The sequence below is a fragment of the Drosophila simulans genome, chromosome 2L, assembly GCF_016746395.2.
Source record: "Drosophila simulans strain w501 chromosome 2L, Prin_Dsim_3.1, whole genome shotgun sequence".
Lineage (NCBI taxonomy): Eukaryota > Metazoa > Arthropoda > Insecta > Diptera > Drosophilidae > Drosophila > Drosophila simulans.
In genome coordinates, this window is record NC_052520.2 from 2,681,114 (window position 1) to 2,701,586 (window position 20,473).

A 20,473-nucleotide genomic window follows, 5' to 3' on the forward strand; every position below is an offset into this window, starting at 1 on the left:
CCATCTTTCTCGGCCAGCTGGGATGGATTCGGGCCATGGAAAAAATTCACTTGAAATCGGATTCAATTTGAGTGGAAAGCCAGGTTTTGTGCATGGAACAGCCTGTGGCCTTATCATTAGCAAGGCCAATAGAAATCATTCCGTTCCACAATATGTGGCTATATCTGTTTGGATTTTCAAAATGCTAATTGGGCTGCACTCCTGGGTAAAGATTGAGTCTCATAAAAGGTGCTCATTTGTTGAATGATTGAAGACTCCGATTGGGAACATATAACCATTTGCAAAACTTGTTCCAAGAAGTTATGGATTAAGATACTTATTAATAACCAAGAGTTCCGCTTCATACTCGCAAGCAATTGAGAATTATGAGCCACACCCAATCCCATATGCAATCACTTCCCAGCCTAATGTTCTTTTCCAACTCCAATCCCAGATGAAGAATTTAATCAAGAGCCACTCGAATTTGTTGGGGACACATGTATGTACATGTACAAATATAAATGTAGTACACATGGCCCATAAGTCAGGCCTAATAAAATTCCACTCTGCCAAATTCGAACGACAAAAGTAATCTCCCAACTCTGGCAGGACCACAAGGAAAAGGCGAAAGGCAGTGGGTGGCTTGGGGTGAAAAAGTGCGTCACTTAAAACTTTTGCACTCACTTGACCAGAAACTTTTATTTTCCGTTAGCAAATTTCCCACGGGTAAACCGGAGAAGTAACAAAATGTATATGTATGTATGTATGTATGTAGCCCGGGCGTCTTGGCGAACAAAACTTTTTTCGTGTCCACAAATTGAAAATATTTCACAGTCATATTTAATTTTGGCAGACCGTTGGACCCACCCCCACCCGGTTGGGCGAAAATCTCCGAGGTAATCAAAGATGTTTGGAAGGTCGGATCGGGTATATGCACTTAATTACTGGGGATGCTGCTCGCTGGCGAGAACTGGGAAGTGATACGGCTTAAGTTTCAACCTTGTTTACCCGTCACGGGGCAATAAAAATGGAAAAGTCTACACGGACAAAGGAGAATAATGAGCGCCTGGGAAAAAGGAGTAGGGCGGTGCAGGAAAACGGAGGAAAACTAAATAAATAATTCAGTATAAAATGTCAGGAGCACTGGGAGCGTTGGCCAGGACAACGTAGATGTCTCGGGAAGTCGTCGCCTCTCAGCTGCAGTCAAGGAAGCAATTGTATTGTCTGACTGCTGTTTTCCACTTTAGTTTGCCACGCCCCAGTCGCAGACGCCGCCCATTTGCCCATTGGCCCACCACCCACCGCCTCCTTCCGCCCACTGGTAACTTGTTGACGTTGATAGTCGTACGTGCCGAAGGTGAATGGCATCTGTGGACGCGAAATTGAATTCGTGCCTGGCAGTTCCCGTTCCCGATCCGCCAACTGGATTGAGTCGCACTGGGATACGGGGAAACTAGGATACCGGGATGGCCAGGATGTGTCAGGTGGCTTTACCTGCTGACTTCAATATTTTGTCGCATTACGTTGACAATTTAGATGTTTGTCTCGCGCATTCTCGCAGGATTCAATTTGGAGCAAATGCAGCCCGTCGTCAGCCAGCCGGGGAAATCTGCAAAGTTAACAGTAAGCCGGTAAGGGATGCATGAATCTGGGCATGGTCCCTGCCCTCCACATGGACATGTCCCGATCTGGGGCGATTGCTTACATAAAAATCAGCTGGCTATGGCCTGGCCCAGTCGTTCATTAGAGTTGTAATGTCCCTCCCTTCTAGCCATCAAATCTTTTCCACAACAATGGGATTTTATAGTTCATTCCTGGCCATCGAGCAACGAATTCTGAATGATCTGTAAGTATCTCTCCATTCAATAAGTTTTATTGACATATTTTGAGTAACTAACAAATAATATTAGTCTTAATCGTTTTTTTTTTAGTAATATCTTTTCACATAATTTCAAAAACTATGTACTATCAATATTTTGCGACTTTGCGGTAACTTGACCTAGGTCAGAATGTCCACTCTCTATCCTGATTTCAATTTACGTTTTTAGCTTCCAAACGCTCTCACAAGCATGTATAAAAATTGCCACAATTTTTTGATCTCGCTCTAAAAATGTCACCATTTGGGGGATGAGGGTCCTTCAATCCTCCGTCCACTTGCCGCAGCGCCCGAGATTGTAATGTGACTGTCGCTGGCAGCCACCCACACCCCACCAAACTCCACCCACCACCCACTAGCCTGGATGGCATTTCATTGTTGTGCTTTTCTTTTCCCATTTTATTTATATAATGTGTCTCGAATGTGTGTCTGCGGGTGTGTGAGAGTTTTTCTATCAAAGCGCAGGAAACACGTGCGGGTAAAACATTTTTCAAGCTTTTAGCGCTGCATACAAATCAACCCCGAAAAAACAAAAAAAATCCCATTCACAATAATTTGTTGAACTTCATAAGAGCCAGCGCTTTGGGTTAGTCGGATCGGATGAGTTGGGTGGTTTGGGTGGCTTAGGTGGTTTGGGTGGTTCAGTTTCCAGTCAGCTGTTGCAGTATGTAAAACCCAAGTGTAACAGATCTGAGGATGCGGGAAAATTGAAAACGCAAAACGCCAGGCGAGCAGCACTGACGTCTGTCGGCATGTGAAATCATAGTTTCGCTTTGGTTTTTTGCCAGACTAATTGGGTTTCATTTCATATAATTCAAGGCACTTACTTATCAAACTTCATTTCCGTCTTCCTCGGGCTGTGAGCTGCATATGCCAGTGTGCCCATTAAAATGCCACAAATGCAAATTAATTTAATTGAATCCAATTTGGCATTCGCATTATCTTTTTCATTGTTCCCTCAACTTTACAACTGCAATTGCGTGGGGATGGAGATTATGTGGGCTGGATTAACCACACGCAGGGAACTATTTTGTAATCCAGATTTATAAATTTATGCTAATGTGCGGTCTTAAGCGAATAAACCTTTATTCAAGTCTAAAAGCTTATTAGCAAGCCTGGCGAAATTTCTCTAAAATGTGCTTAGTGTGTAATTTAAAGGATTTGAAGATGGCATGAATAATTGTGGTCAGTCAACGAATTAAAGATGCTGTATTATGTTTTATACCATTTTTACTGTAATAAGGTTGTTCTTAACACTGCAGTAAGTCGGTATTTAAATATAATATTAAGTATAAGCTCTATACAATAATTTCATAGATAACAGCGGATTAGCAGCACTCGTTTAAATTGTTAACAGAATTATAGCAAGAGGGGACTTTCTGTTAAGATAGCGGATAAAATGCGGATAACTTTCTAAAAGAGAAAAATGTTAAAAGTGTATGGGTAGAATTGGAATGGCGAAACCCACCACTGTTGATTAGCAGCACAATAACAGTGAATATGCGCGCTTCTGCGCAGTCCGTTATCCGGTGCTCTGTGGGGTGTGGTGGATGGGGGTGGGTTCGTTCGTTGTCGCTCGGGTCACTCGCTGCTGCCGCTGCTGGTGAATTTAGTCTGCCTGCTGCACTCGAATCGCGTGGTGGACGCCACGTTATCGGTTTTCGCCGGCTTGCTGCCCAAAAATCACGAGTTTACGAGTTCGGGGGGTGGCGATTCCACCCGGTCTGAAACTGCGAAACGGCCTATGCCAATGCCAATGTGTGCAGAACATGCTGCAACATAAATTAAATCGAATTAAATCCGCACAAGATGCACACTAAAGTGAAAATATTGCAATAATTCGCCTCGCTTGTGTGCTGCACATTTCCGCTTTCCCGGCCTTAAAACTTATGCCGCATTTCAAGTTCGAAACGGAAAGTAAATGAGCTGAAGGTAAGGCGCCGCACTCACATGGAAATCAATACGATTGGTCGGTCCTATTCTTTAACACAATTCTGGGAAAACGTCCTGCTCGCCCGGCAGCTAGAAACATAATTAAATTACAACAGATGAGTTCATAAATATCTCAATTTATTGCCACCTTTCGGGGGAAGTGAACCATATTTCACACGGTCCATAAGGCAAGTTTAAAGTTAAAGCCCGGTGACTTTCTCTTCGCACATCCTGCGGAATGCGGAATGGGATTTTAAAGTCGAGGGCAGTGTTTAATTTATTGCACAAATAGCCGGGCATGCACACCTATACGTACGCAAGGAATTGCACGGAATGCCATTGGATATGCGCATCATAAACAACGTCCAGCACCGGAACAGACAGCATATTAAAAATGTGACTATAACCTTGGCTTCCAAACAAGCTGTGGGCGGGCAGGCTATCTTGGCACCCATGCCGCCTGCACTTCCGCTGCCGCTCCCGAATCCTGGAAACCGCACCAAGGCCACAGCCACCACGGGCATTGCACCACCACCCCAGCCAGTTGTGCCCGGCTATCGATGCAACAGAGCTCGCACCTCAGCTTAAATCCGGCCATTAACCCATTTCCTTAAAGTGAGAGGATGTAGGAGTAGAGATTTCTGAACTAGTAAAATCGTATGTTAAGTTAGCTTAGTTAGTGTTAGTTAGTGTGTTTAGTTTGTGTATTTAATTTGATAATGATATAGTACAATTTGTAGTCTACAAAGACTGGCGTGAAAACAGTGAAGTTAGCACCACTGACGGAGGACCTCCTTCTAGGCAATCCCTTGCACCCCGCTCTGGTTGATGTTTGTTATTTGTTATTTTTACTGTACACATGACAATAACGCCGGCGGCAGGCACAGCTCCTTCTACATCCCCCGCTTCCCCAGCTTCCCCGGGACTGTAATGCATCCGAGGATCGGCTCGGCACAAGAGCGTCGAGCAGCCAGCCCATCTGAATCCTTTCCAGCTCGGCCAGCTCGGGGCTTGTGCAATAGTTTCAAGTGGCCGGGCAACTTTTTCCATTATGAATGGTGCGGTTGCGCTTTTTTCCATCCATTATTTACGAGTTTTGAGTGCAAACTTGTTTCGCCAGCAAACAAGTGGCGGCCAGAGGATTAGAACACTCGCTCGACCGCTTTGGAGCAGTGTGGGATTCCGGAGGGGAGTCCGGGCACTAAGTGCTAAAGTTGCTGCCATAAGCCAAAGACAAAGCCACGCCTCATTCGAAAGGGGCCAGCCGGATATTGTTTGAATCCCAGAACCAATTTGATGCCCCTCAATTACTCGTCTTTCCATATTCATAGCGCACTTTATGCTGATTTTCCAGAGTCCTTTGGCGTTCCGTTCCCATTTCGATGGTACGAGTATATGGTACTTTGTTAGTTTCCAAGTGATTTCTACAGTCTAAATAGCTACAATTTCTGTGTTGTTCTATATGCCATAAGGAGTGGCAAAGTTTTTCGCTACCGATACGAGTGTGATGAACTTTTATGTTCGCCGCTTGTTTCTCGTGGACTGCAATTTTGATAAAAAGTTTCGAACATGTCTGGTCTGGTGGTGGTGGGTCGATGCATTAATGCGTGTGCATAATTTTCAAAATCACTTGAGTATTTTGCGAAACAAAGTCAGAAGTTTCGGCAACTTGTTTCACGCACTTGCAGGCACTGCACCGCCCACAAGCCCCCACCACCCAACCACCCCACCACCCAATATCAGAGGCTAGGCCGTCGCAATCTGCCGCCATGCACAAGTTCTCTCGTGCGGAGAGAGAATGTTCTGCATTCTCTGACATTGATAAATGATTTCCCCCCAACCCCCCCTAAAAAGTTTAGCTGAAGAAAACCCAAAACAAGCGGGCCAACGGGGCGGATGGGCAATGCTGCTTGCAAAATGCATTCATGGCAGCAAAGCAAAATTGTTGTTGCTCACTAAACCGTGAACGGAGAAATTCGCCTGCTGGAATTATCGCAGCCCGGCGTTCTCGAGGACCAGTGACAAGGGCCAAAAAGGCAGAGCCTGAAGAAATCATAAATAAAATATAGAAGTAGTATAGTAGTGTAAGTACACTGGCCTGGTGCTTGTGCCCAATTTAATTATCCTCGGCAGCAAGAAAGAAGTGGCCTGGCCAAGAAATTTCATTCACTTAAAACTCCGAGACGAAGTTCCGCCAAGCGAATGCAAATGAAAAGCCACAACGCATGCTCAAGCCGAGTTTTCAGTTTGAGTTTCCCGCCAGGCCCCCGCCATTTTCCGGCTTTTCCCCCGGCTCAACATGTAATTAGAGTGCGAGGAGTGCGCGCGGTTGCCAAAAATGTTGTGGTCGTGGGCGCTTTGATGTATATATACATATATATTTTGCGACATATATGCATGTGCGAATATCTGTGGAAAATGTAAATGTAAGTCTCAACATCTGGCTGGCCGCAAAAGTTCAAGTTTGCTGCTTGTCTGCCGCCGCAGTCCTTTCTCGAGTTCCCTCGCCTGTGTGTAAATTGGACGAATGTGTCGTTATGTCGATGTGTTGACATCCAAAGTGCACGGAAAGGACCCCCGGCAAAATAATAAAAAAAAATGTGGCGAAAACTGCACAAACTTCGCTTCAAGTTGGCCAGAAGAGCAGCCGTTGGGTGGTGTGGGTGGTGCGGTCAAAACAGACAAAGTTATGCACTTGCAGTCTTCTTTTTCAAAACTCCACACACACTCGAGTGTGCAACAATTTAAGCCAGATGTGGCATATATGTATGTGTGCATTGCGAAATGAGTCCTTCTTACGGTCTGCGTGGCTGAAATTGAAGGAGCAAGCTGTTGGAATGGACCAGAAAATAGGGATAAATATATTGAAAGTGTATGTTTTCTTATATTTTGCATTTTCACATTAAAATTGAGCATATGTTTAAGACTTTAAATGTGGCAAGTTAAGCTGCGTGGAATCAACAGCCTTGCAATTACTATCATAAATAAATGCAAATTCACTAATTTCGAGCGTTAACCATTTAAATGGCGGATGGCCTGCTCTTCGAGTCCTGATCCCCGTGACTTATTTAAAACGGATACCAAACTCATCATTAATATCCTGCACATCGCACATAAACGCCGACTAGTTTATGTCCATATTGTATCGGGTATACTGCGCGGAATAAATTGCTTTTGAAATTTCTGCTCTTTGTACATAAAAAAAGTGGGGGAATGAATGCTGAAACGCATTATTAACGCACATAAAACTCGCATATAAAGTGATTTAAATTTATTAAATATAAAACGCCACCACAACGCAACGCAACGCATCGCGCCGAAGATGTGAGCGCATAACAATTGCAATAAAATTTAACGTGCTTCGATAAAAAAGAGTATGAAACCGAATGAAAACAACAGCGGAGCGGAACGATCCGCTTGCCAGAAGAGAACTTCATTACTTGTTTCAATGGATGGAAAATGCGGAAAAGTGCAGAGGCAGGAGGCAAGCGGGGAAAAGCAACGAATATGATGGAAAAACCGCTCACAATGGGCTCGACGGATATGAGACCATACTTCCATACTTTCATACAACCAACAAGCAACAACCAACAACGAACAACCAACAAATGAAGCGAATGAGTCAGTCGGGCCATCAACAAAGGAGCGCGTTAAATGTTTTATATTTAAGAGCTCGCCAAAGAGCATTCAGCCGGGCATAGCCATTCCTCCCCCTCCACTTGTATAGAGCACGGCCTCGTCATGAATAATTATGATTTTCAATTTAAAGAACATTTTCCCACATCACTGGCCATTTAATTGCTTTTCCTTCGATCGACTCGATACGGAAATTGACTTATCGACGTCGCCCCTGCAAAAATGTTAGGGGTGCCAGCAAATTGAATTCAATTGTTGAGCCATTTTAAGCTGCTTCCAGGAATCCACTTTATAACAAATATTCCTCGTGTTTTTGCCATTAAAAAAATTAAAGTTGCTTGAAAGGCATGCGAAACAGATGGATAATAATGATAGAAATCTGTATAAAAAGTCGGTTTGGCAAATCAAAAATGTGTTTGTGCTCACTCTAAGCATAATTTATGCGACAGGCGGTAATGTTATTATTTCAAATCAGGGGAATTATTATTGCACTGCCGTTGGATACACTCGCATATATAAATGAATATCATTTTGATTCCGCACTGCATGCAAATGGAATAAAAACGTGGCTAATTTTCCTTGCGCCTCCAAACGAAATCAATGCCAACTGTCAGCACGACATGCCAGCACCACCCCAAAAACTCCATTTCGTTTGTGGCTGAATAAAAACAATAAATAATAGAAAAATGCGCATAGAAATTGCCATTGAGATGGGTGAGGAATGGGGTGGAGGGGTGCTGAAAATGTGCGTGACACTCGCTCCACTGATGGGCTTTCAAAGGTCTCTATAAGAAAAGTATCTGAATCGAAACAGACTTCAAGGTACCCTGGATAAATGGTACTATATAGCTAAGTTAAGTTGTGGATTGAGCAATTATATGACAATAAGAAGGAGCTCCCTTGGAACTTTCCTTAAAAATGTACTGAAAATATGTAGTATAAGTTAGTTGGGAGTGTAGAATAGAAAAGCCAAGGAGGTAGCTTTCTAGTCTAGCCTGCTCCTTCGACTTCGATTTTAAAATGTGTCCTTTGTGCTGCCATTGCCATATGCGCATTTTCACACAATAGACAACAGATACATTTTGGCGGCTGGCATCCTGACAGAATTGACATCGACGACGGCTATTGATTTACACGGGAAAATGGTGGGAAATGGTGGATAGGGGGGAAATGCGCCAGAAATCCTTTTACTAATTAGGCAGCACATTTTCAATTACGCGCCGCAACGTAGCACAATGGATAGAACTACATACATACATATAGATATTCTCCGGCGAAAGTGGGAAACTGCGAAAAAGAGAAACGAATTTCATACTAATGAATCGAAAACAATTGTCTGACATCAAACAAACAGCGCGATGGCATGTCAGAGATATTTAATAGCCGGCCGCAAAATAATTACCCCGAAATAATTTACTATGAATTAGATACAAAGCCAAACAAAACAAAAGCGGGCAGCTTGCGCAATATAAATTAGAATTTGTTGTTTAATTGGAAATTTGATGCGAATTGTGCTGCACCAACGCAGCCCGCTTAGCCAACGAGCAAATTGAGCTTTTCTCGACGTATTAAATTTCATCAATATGTACCCATTATTCCCCCAGCATGAGCTTCATTATTTCTGAAAATAAAACGTGCACCCCCCACCCCCTTCCCCCGGGCAGCAACTTGCTCTTCCTGGATTACTTTACACGGCAGCAGGCATGGCAGTGAGGTCCTGGCCGAAGGATCCATCCGGTTTGGCCATCAATTAGATGCGCTCCTTGTGCTGGACACTCGTGCAATGGAAACCCACATTTAATGGGGAGCACAATGGGTAACCAGCTCGTCATGGGGTGCATAGAATTTCATTTTAGAATCCGCAAGGCCATGACTGGAATGCATCGAATTGAATCGATCTTGATATTTCGAAGCACTCGAAGGACTGACCATCTAATTTGCCGACTAGTGTGGCATTTCATTAGGAATTTTTTTGGCAATTTTATAAATTAATTCTGCAGCTGACTGAACGCATTCGGCTTCACCGAAGCCACACGTTATAAAAACACTTCTATGCATCAAAAACATAATATTTAATAAATAAATATTTCACATTTTCCTTGCAGTGCCACCGTGAAACGCAGACAAAAAAATAACACATGCAACGAATCCGGCAAGGATCAACAGCATTTTAATTAAACCACAACGAATTCACTTGATGGCAAAACATGAATACGCAAAAAAGCATCGTTGTTGCTGTTAAAATTCCTTACTTGCATAAAATATGATATGCATAAAATTTTAATACTGCCATTTGCGTTAATTAAACCATGAGCAATTCCAATCACCGGAGCCACACAAAGCCACTCGCTTAAAAATGCACACTCCCAAGTGCCGTCGTCCGAGGTAAGTTGTGAAAATAAACACAATAATAATATGAGATATTGCCCACGTCTTGAAATACAATATTTTCATACAATTATGTGAGTCGAGGCGCGAGGGGCGGGGGTAAATTTAATAAGAGCCGAGAGCTTTTCTACACATTCAAAATATTTTGACAAGTTTTTCAATAATGCAATAAAGTTGCCAACTGGGAAGCTGGTTGGGGGAGGGGGAGGTTCTTTTTCCCAAGGCGCTCCAAGGACACTCCTGATGAAATGAAAATATTGCCCACAATTTGTTAGGTCCTGGCCGAGAACGTGGCCCGGAAGTGGTACTGGTCAGGAGCCGTCGTCCTGGCCATTTGCGGCTACTTGTTTATCTTCCTGCATTACTTGCTCCTTCTGCGTTTCGCGTTTTGCGTTTCTCCCCGCCCGAAAGAAAGATTTTTCAATAGACCAGAACGGCGGACGGGCAAAGCATAAACAAATAATACAAAAAATAACACAGCAGCGGCCAGCGCGACCCTGGCAACGACCTTTGGGCCACTCATTTGTCAAGGCGGTGGATGAAGTGGAGTGGAGTGGGCAGTCCAGCGGCCCAGGAAGGAAGCCAAGCACCCGCGGCCCCAGGCATTCATCTTGGTGCCTGGCAACCAAGACATATGGCCGCGCTCCGAGCAAATCGCTCCCGTTGGCCAAAACAAATTAAAGCCCCACTTTAAGGCCCAGCCAACAAATCAAGTCCTCTGGCCAACTGGCCAAGTCGGACTGAAAACCAGGTCCTGACACCACCGCAACGAAAACGAGACGCAGGAGACAATTTTAAAGGATTTACCTGACCGGCATAAGTAATCAGAGTTGATTCAAGCGCCAGCCAGGGCCAATCGAACTCTAAACTGTCGTCCGAAAACGATTTGGACACAATACTCAAATCGGGATTCACAGGGCAGGGACACGAGGCCATCAATCTATGGGTGCTTCCTAAATCAGATTCACTGAAGAAAATATTTTCGTTCAAATAAAATATTTGGAGATTGCTGTACAGGGTTTTCTTCTATAAAGTCTCTTCCATTATTTACTTATCTAAAGATCCTTATTTTAGTTTAACTCGGGAATCCTTTTACAACTCATAATCATATCTTTCGCAACGAACCCATTCGAACGCAATAAACTGCCCCAAAAGGTATGCTATAAATTGTGGAACCAAATTAAAGTTTAAGCGTTTCGGGGAACTTGAGCAATTTCCTGACCTGAGACCTCGGCTAGCCGACAATAAAATCGATTAAGCACTGCATGTCCATGTACACATCCCCATCCCCGTCCACATTCACGTCCACGTCCTTGTCGATGTCCTCAAACATTTGCAGGAGCAACTCATTAAAAAGCATTAAACGCCAGGAACGGAAGTCATTGAGGCTATCAGACGGAGACACGCTTCCGTTTCTCTACTTGAACAGTTCCCTCCATTTTACTTTTTCTCCTCCTGTTTTGTCTTCCTCTCCGGCACAGATTTACGGGCCCAAAAGTGCGTGAAGAACGGGTCTGGGTAGCTGGCGGAAGGCGGAAGCTGCAAGCTGGAAGATGGAGGCAGTACGTCCGTCCGGCAGAGATTGTCACCGGGCCAATGGTGTTGGAGACTTCAAATGATTTATCGCCCGATAGTTGAGTTCAAAAGCGAGACGCAAAGAGACAGCAGTCGGCAAGAAGGACTCGCCCGCACAAATATTTATTTATAAAATTGTTATCCCAACCGGGCGGTCGGTCTGCTCTGTGTTTCAGCTCGGTTCGAGTCCTGTTTCCGAGTCCTTCGATTTTTTCATCCTGGCCTTCCGTGGGCTTCCTGGCCTGTGGAGCCGCGTGTCTTGCTCATTGCCAGGCATTCGCTCATTTTCAAATCGGATTTTATCAACTGAATGCCATTCTTGTGCAAATATCTTATCTCGCTGCCGCTGCCGCACAGGATAATGGCAACTTTTTTGCGTTCATCTCTGCTCCTTTTGGCTTTAGTCGCAGCTCAGCCTCGGCTTTGGATCCCCGGCTTTTGTATGGCTTTGGAATTATTTCGAAAGCGGAAATTGATTTTCCCTTCTTATTGTGCACGGTTTTTCGTGTTTCTGTTGCTCTGCTTTGCTTTGCTTTGCTTTGCTGATTTCCCCCGACTCGGCGACAGTACTCGCTTTCCATATAAATAATTTGGCCAGAAGCTGGGGTGAGGGAGCAGCTCACGGCATTTGTTTAGCCATAAATGGAAACTCACTTTCACTTTCCTCCCTCCTAACATTCCCCTTGCCCCACTCATTTGGATGATAATGTGGCGATGATTAGAAGTCCCCGAAAGCTGAGCGCAAAAGGTGAATCAGTAAAAGTGGATTTCAACGCCATGCGGAGTGAAGTCCTCTTTGGGAAAATCAGATTGTTATTGGGAAACTATGCAAGAAATTGAATTTATAAACCGAAAATGTAAGGCTTAAATATATTTAAAGTGTTGCACACGCTAAATGAAGAGTTCCCCACACGCAAAAGTTACTCATACGCAACGTTGGCTACGAGGAGTTAACCAAATTTTGGGCCGAACAGCGCAGCGTTTGTGGGCCAAGCTATCAGTGGTCCTGCCCTGACCTGGGCCATTCATTCTCGCGCCGGGGTCGAGCCTAGTCCGAGGTCCTGGAGCACAGCCCCTTATCCTTTGGCGCGTCTTTGACATTATGAATGATCAGCATAAATTTCCCAGAGCTACCGCGCTCCAACTGCAGATGCTCCGGCAGCACAAAAAAAAATGTAAAAAAGAGCGGAAAAGCGGGACCAGGGCAAACGGAGCCAGATAACTAGCGAGCAAAGTGAGGGACGGCTCAGAAATTCATTTCATTTCATTTCCTTTGAACGTGAGCAACATTTTTTATGCAATTCCCTGTAATAATTCTCTCGGTTGTCGCCTCTTCACGCATGAATATTCAAGCGGGCCTTCTGAAGGCCGGCTAATGAGACTTTCCATGGAATTTGAAGATTTCCCAAACCGAATTCGTATCCGAATTGGTTCATTCACGGCCACGGCGAATGGCTGCAAAATGTTTGGCCAACAAACTTGCACAATGGACCCCAAATAAGGGCCAAGCAAATAATGTCAAACAAAGGCGGGGAAATGGAAAACTAAATTCGGTTTACATAATATAGCTCATAAAATATTTTTCGCACATTCATTGTCCCTTGAACCCAAAACTAGGCCACACTCCACTGCTCCTCAAACACAATTCGGGCATAAACAATAAAGTAAAACGACAATGGAGACGACGACGAACTTGAGGGCAAAATAACTTGAAACTTGAATATTTACATATGAAACGAAACCACCCACGCGACACAAGCCCACACATACACAGGGAAAAGTGTGTTAAATTCTGGAGGAGATGGGGTGGATACGGGGAATCCGGGATCTGGGGTCGGGTCTCGACTTCGAGTTCGAGACTAAACAGCACTAAATTAATTCTGCACAATTTGCATTAAAATATGCAAATAAAAAAAGAGTCGGAGAATGGCGGGGGAAGCCACCGTTTAAGGCCTGCTCCGCCAACTATAGTATAAACGGGATCCATCCGGCGGGCCATATACCATGTACCGCATACAGTCAGTCCCAAAAGTAAGCGTTAAGCATATGTGTGCTCCATCCAGTCCTTCCTCTGCAGACAATGGCGGTTTTCAGGGGGGAGTTTGCCTCTTTAAATTTCGAATGCCCCGTTTACGGCTTTAATGGGCTCGAAGCTCCGGGAGCTGCGTCGGTTTTTGGCTTTCTTTCCGGCTGGCTCGAGTGTTTCGATTATGAAAGTGCCACCCACATCCACATCATTGCATGCGGTGCAGCAGGATGGGCCGCAGGAGGTGGTTAGGGAGGAGCACAAGGATACCCAAGGAGCACGGCCACATGTCTGACTGGCTCGTCCGGAATATTACACCCGGAGCAGCTCGTTGCAAATTTGATTGTTCTTGGAGAGCGCGTGCCCCGATGTTGCCGCCAAGAAAACGGGCTCCAAGGATCCCGGCGAATGGGAATCATCTGAAGATGGGAGATGGGAGGTGGGAAACGGGCCCCGGGCGTCGGCATCCAATGAAGCATGAAACTTTAGCACACTTGCAACAGTTTCCCATTTTTTCCTACTCCTTTTCCACCCAGCTTTTCCTATTGCTTTCTTCATTTCTTTCCCTCCTTTTTTTTTCTTGCAAAATATGTTAGCTGCGACTTTGGTAATCTGCAGTGGGTGTTGCATATCCGTATGTATACCCACACATCCAGTGAGAAAAATATATAATAGTGTGGAAAATGTATCTATGTATATCCCTCTGAAAAGTACTTGAAAATGGCTTTAAAACGGAAGTTTCTACAGTACGGAAGGCTTAAGCCAAATGTCAAGGTTAAAAGCCCAGCAAATATTTCATGAAAAAGGATTCCATGAAACTTTAAGATAAATGTATTTAGGAGCAGCTCGTTGGAGTAACCAATAGCTCCAGTTTCCTTCGACTTCTGCAGTTTCAATTACAGTTCCGCTGCCGTACGTACAAATATATCTGCTACATTCCCTAACTCCAGGGAGTCCATGATTAATTTGAGCACGGACATGTCAATATACACGGGCAATGCTATAGCTTATTGCTACTCTTACGAACTCGCTTTGCAATGGTTCATCCTTGGCTACAGGATACCATACAAATACATACATGGGTGCACATGCACACATATATCTAAACTATATACACATGTATCTATTGGAAAGTTGCAAAGCCACAAGCCAAACGGGTATTATTGCTAACCCGCTGCACACCGATGGATGTTTCAAGTGCATGTATTTTTCGCATTCGCATGTTTCGCATCTGCGAGCGTGTGCCAATCGATTTTTAATAAAAACTGCAAACGAAATCTGTAAGCATATTGTTTGGCTATAAAATTAAAAACCAACAAGCGCTCCTGCGCACGTGAGTGTGTATGTGTGTGTGTGGAATGGCGAGTTTAGCGAAAGTTGTTTAAAAAGAAGCACACTGAGACAAATTCTAATCAACTTCACTGTACTCAAATATCAATTAATTTCAATTATGTTTTTATATCCACTCACACAAAGAGCAGAATAACTTCACTTAATTTTGAAACTTAATTTTCCCACTAAATTTGATTTGTACGCCCTTTTTTTCTCAGTGTCGCCAATAGAGAGAAGAGCAGTTGTATTAGTACCCATTTACGGTTACATTTCCCAGCAGTAGATTTTTAGATTTCCATTTGCGATTTCGCTGCCCGTTGCCCGGATTCGTTGTTATTCTTCCGGAGCTAAACAATTTTCGCAAATGAACGGATTTTTTCATTGTTCTCGCCTTCCGTTCTGGTCGTCTGGCAAATAAAAACACGATTTTAGTTAATTACCGCTGCTGAACAGCGAAGATGATGATGGAGAGACATCGTCTGCCTTTTCCTCCTGGAAAATCCCAGCTGCAACCGAGTGGCGACTACATAATAGCACCCGGAATCCCCTGGAAATGGGAATCTAAAGAACAATAAGAGCAACAATGCAGTCAATTGGCTCGAAATGAGTTTTTATGGGATTTGCATACGCTGAATAGAAGTTTAAATGTAAACAGGACGAAAATTGTCTGCAGTCTGCCGCATTTTCGCTCAAGTCCCAAAATTCCTCACCTTCTTTCAGGGCTTTTCCGGTTTTTCCTGCTGCTATGGCTTCAAAAAAAATTTTTGAATTTGCATAATTTTAATTTTTATGATACGCGGCTGTTTTTCTTAATTGTTTCTCGTTAAGAGAGTTAAGCCACCGCGCCAGTTAATAAAAACAGAACATATTTAATGCGCGCAATTACTTTGCATACGTTACGGCGCAGGACGCAGGACGAAGGACGCAGGACTTCCGAGGACTCCGAGCTCCTGGGCTTGCGCCTAAAACACTCCACACTCCACGCAGATTTGTGGACTTCGAGTGTGCGTCGGCTCTTTTTACGGCCACGGAGCTGAGCTGCCTGTCCGGCTCTTTACATAATAAAAGCGTAAACACGTTTTCACCATCGCCGGACTGCAGGACTCCAGGACTTCAGGACTCGCAGAGCTCGGACCCAGGGCCTCCATTACAATGGCGCCAGCAGAAAGAAGAAAGGAAAGCCGCCACTTACGCGTGCCTGGGGCGAATAAAATTGGCTTTTTGTTTGGGCAGTTTTATGAATTGCTTCAATGCTCATTTACCGGTCGGCCTAATGGGTGCATTGCCACATGGCCCAGCCACCCAAACACCCACCCACCACCACCCACAAGGTCGTAATGCTAGTTCTCTGCGGTTACAGATCCATAAAGTGCACAAGTTTTGGTACTTTTATGGTCGAAGTATTGAAGTACTCATTTTCCTCCGCCTCCAAAGAAGGAATGTAGTGACTAAGCTGTACTAAAATATGGGGATATTTCAGTTACAACACACTACTACATATATGGATGGTACTATTAAAAATAGCTAGCTTTAAATGTTTGATCGAAAAATTCAGCCTTTCCTTTGAAGGATATACGTTTCCTTTTCCATTCAAGGAACTCGCAACATTTCAAAAACTTTGGCAAGCGTCACTCATTAACGCCCCAGTCACTCCACTTGCAAATCAATTATCTGATGTGCCAAAAAAGTTGAGCCAGTATCAAAAACTCGTTGATTTACTGGCTCAACAACATGGGCGCGCTCCTCCAGTTGCTCCTCCTGGTATGGCCTCACAAAATACTCGAGTGCTCGCACATATCATACGTATAAAGGAGCCCAACAATAAACTGGGTTAGGAATGCCAGACTCGACCGACACGATTTCAATTTGCTTAGTTGATAAATGCCAAAAATTAATTCAGCCAGCCAGCACACAAAATGCCTTACTCTTCTGGTTCTGGTTTGGTGCTGGCTTGTAAAAGGAACATACACACACATATTATAAATATGCATGTGTGTGGCTGGAAAATATTTTCACTTTTTTGCTGTGATTCGTTTTGGGGCTTTGGACTGCGAAAGAAAGTTGCCTTTTCTTCTGGCCGTGTCAGGCACAAAGTTGCACCGACTTTGCACCCACTTTCCACCTGCCTCGTTCGCAGATGTACTAAATAGTTTCTCACGTGACTTTCAACCATAAAAAATGGCTTTATTGCTGCACACGTATTCATTAATGGCAGCAATGAACTCACATGTGAACCCCTGTGGCAGTTTGGGCCACATCCAAGCCCCTTCGATGCCATGCACCCACTACTTGTTGTTGGCTGGCAGGGGCTGCATTCGGAGCTGGTTGCAAGTCGTCTGCACAGGAAGTGCATATTAATTGTGAAAATTTGTGCGGATATTTCCTCGAAAAATAGCTGCCCTCCTTTGGGCTTTTCTTTCAGCCAGCCAAATGCATGGCATGCTCCAAAAATATGGCATTAGCTGCAGTTCGAGAGAACTTGCATAAAATGTGAGCTTCGGAAATGCACAGAAAGCCAGGCGGCTTATATAAATAGTCGATAAGTACTCACTTCGTAATCTTTAATGCAGCCATAAAGTAAAAACATATTATATAAACATACACAAAAGATAAAACGCTACTCAAATGTTTTTTAAACTGATCCCTTATTTAAAAAAAAAAAGTTGTATAAATTCGCAATCAATCAAATTGGCAAATAATCCGCCGATTCTGCATTAATTCAGCGAAAGCTTGACCATTTCACTGCCGTTTGCATAGTTTCCTTTTGCGCGGATAGGGAAATTCGCGGGGCATAATAAATAAATTTCCATAATGAGCGAAAAATGTCTGGATGTAAATCACTGAATTTTTCATTGATTTCGGCGGATTGCACACCACCTTGCCCGGTTCTTATATTATCCAGCCCGGCGTTTCAATTATTGGCGTGTTTCGAATAATTCAATGCAGCGAGTGCCTTCGTCCCTGTCATCCGCTTGTAATTACGTAATAAGGCAGGGAATGTTTTAAAGCCGCTTAACGTTAACAATCGTCCTGGGAACACATAACTGGAGAAGAAGGCGGCAAAAGTCCTGTCGTCCGGGGCGAAATAACATGTTATTGCACTTTTCTTTTAAATGAATGCAGTGAGCCCGACGTGGGGAACACACGACAATGGCAAGGCGCTGATAAAAGTCGCAGTGTTTGCGGTTGCTCCTCCTTCATCCTGCAGCTCGCCCATGTCCTTCCCCACCCACCCACAGGATGGGCAGATGGGTCAGCAAGGGTGGACTGTCGTCGGGAGATGCATTTTCAAACCACAAAAATAATTAAAAACTTTACGCCCTGTCCCCGGGCAGCAGCACTCGCATTTAATCCTGTCAGACAGTACCGGACAGCAGGACATCGGGACATCAGGACATCAGGACTTGCGCTCGCGTCGTGTCGGAGGTCAACCGATAAAAATCAAAGGAGCCCAAGTCTTGGCTTTAAAGCGGCGCGCAGCGGTTAATGAAATTGTCTGCACCATCCGGGTCGATAGTAGGCGGTCCTTATGGCCGCAGAACCTCGTCCTCGATGCAAAGTCGCCTTTTGTCTCCGCCACATTCCTGGTTTGCATTCCCGGCCTTTTATCCTTGCCTTCACCTTGCCGCAGAAGTGCAAAAGCCAAAAGGTTTACGCACCATCGCGCCCGACTTGTCAAAGGCAGAAAAAACACGAGAAAGTTGCTGTTTGCGATTGTGGCGATCTCGAGTCCTTCCTTTCATCCGGCTCCTGTTTTTCCGTTAACCCATTTATTACTTGCGAAATGGATTGACCCCAAATTAAAGGGAACTTCAAAATTATAAAAAAAAACTTTTATTTATTGGAAAGTTATTGCAGTAATCTCTAATGGTTACGTAGCAAAATAGTATTTAGATTGACTCTCTTCAGTTGAAATATTAAAATATTAAATATATGTGGTAGTTATTCCCATTGGAGTGCAAAAATGTCACATTCAAATATCTAGCACCATAATTATGCGCAAATTGGAAAGCCTTTCATCAGCATTCCGTTGGAAGAGATAATTTCTAAAATATTGCGTATCCGCCCCGAGGGACCGTTCCTGCTGGCCACCGTAATTATTTGAGAATTGGCGCAGAGCGCAACTTTTCATTTGTCCAGAGCCACCAAAAAAAAGGAGGATCTGGCACTGCCTCGAAATGGGTTAAGGCCCAAGGCCACCAGACCAGCAGTCAGTCATCTTTAACGAAGGAGCTGCCCCTTTTCGGGGGGCTGAACCAAGCAAAACCAAACTGGACTGGTCTGAACTGGCGAAAGTTGCTCCTGCTAGGCCCGTAAAAAACATTTGCGCAATGTCAACAAATTTGCGCGCTTATTAGATTTTCGTGGTTGCACACAATTTCGCCAACTAAGACCGCCGCACTAAGATAAAGTGCAGCCTGTGAAAATATGAATAAAATAGCGAGAACTAAAATGGGAATGGGAACTTTTCGCCTCGAAACGGAAGTGCACGCTGCGTTTTTCTGTGGCTCTCCGCGTTCGGACTCTGGAGTTTTCCGCCGATTTCCCGGGCTGCGGTTGACCGGCGGCCAACGCCCACACTGTGCAGGCGAAAGTGGGCGTGGCTGCGCAGAGGGGAAGGGGGGCGGCGGGTTGCCACGCCCATTTGCGCGACGGTCACGGTCGCCGGTTCTGCTAATGAGTTTTGTTGTCACTTCTTGCTGGCCAAGCACAAATCGGGTGGTTGGGGATCATTTGGCTGCCCCATGTCCTTGCCTTTGCGTTCCTTTACTTGGATTTATGCGGCAGGACTCGCTCGAATGTGTGAGTGTTGGTGTGTGTGTGTGGTAAGTTAATATTTGCTGCATAAATTCCAGTGCGTCGGAATTTACTGCGCTTCGTTTCGTTTCGCTCCTCTCGTTTTTGCCGCTCCTGGGAGGGCCGACCCTCCCCAGCGTTCTGTTCGCTGTTGTCCTGGAATTATGAAAATGCAGTCCGGCGCAGCTCCACTCACCACACTGTCCTGCGGGATGCGAATCCTTCGGACCACCACGCCATGGACACACGAACACAAGAATATTAATTACTTTTTGCATTTTTAGCTCTGCGCCTGGCATTCAAATGGGCAGATTTTAGTTAATTTGTTTTTCAGCGTAAATACATATAATTTTTGTTTAACTTAAGCTCTTAATCCGAATCCACTGCGCAGCACTAAGCTCACAAATCCACCAAAAACTGTGTGCTTACTTATGTGGACTTAGTTTCCGGATGAGCCACAAAGGGAAACCATTGCACTATTTGATTAACTTAATTGCACCGCAGCTGTGGAATGCAAATTAAAATATTCATTACTTTATTATGCAGACTGCAGCAATAATGCTTTGACCTGAAAATTCGATCTGCTTAAAGTTGCCATTAACCGGAAAATGTTAAAACTGATTTCACTAACTACCTTAGCAGCATTTTACCCATATTGAAATGCAAACAGCAAAGTTAGTTAGTCGGCCAGAAAAAGCGCTCCAAATTATCCACACTTTACTGGACAAAACTGGGAGCTGCATCCCCGCGTCCCAACAGGACCTAAACCACCGAGGCGATTCCGATGAGCTGCGTTTACAAAACAAACACCGAAGGCGGGCACACAAATATGACACTGAATTGTTTTTCATGTCGGCCAGCACAAATCGAAGCCACCTGGTCAGGAGTGTGGCTTTTGGGTTGGTGGTGCCAGGGTGCCACGAGTGATGGAG

General features: G+C 44.5%; 1 protein-coding gene across 1 annotated transcript in view; it reads left to right on the forward strand.

Annotated features, from left to right (window-relative positions):
• Positions 1 to 3,454: 3,454 nt before the first annotated feature.
• Positions 3,455 to 20,473, forward strand: part of LOC6730750 (protein O-mannosyl-transferase TMTC1) — a 41,400-nt gene continuing 24,381 nt past the window's right edge. Inside the window, exons 1-2 of the mRNA XM_016179438.2 lie at positions 3,455 to 3,787; positions 9,529 to 9,808. Of these exons, the coding sequence (XP_016023167.1) occupies positions 9,780 to 9,808 (29 nt within the window). The 5' untranslated portion in view covers positions 3,455 to 3,787; positions 9,529 to 9,779. The remainder of the gene's footprint in view (positions 3,788 to 9,528; positions 9,809 to 20,473) is intronic.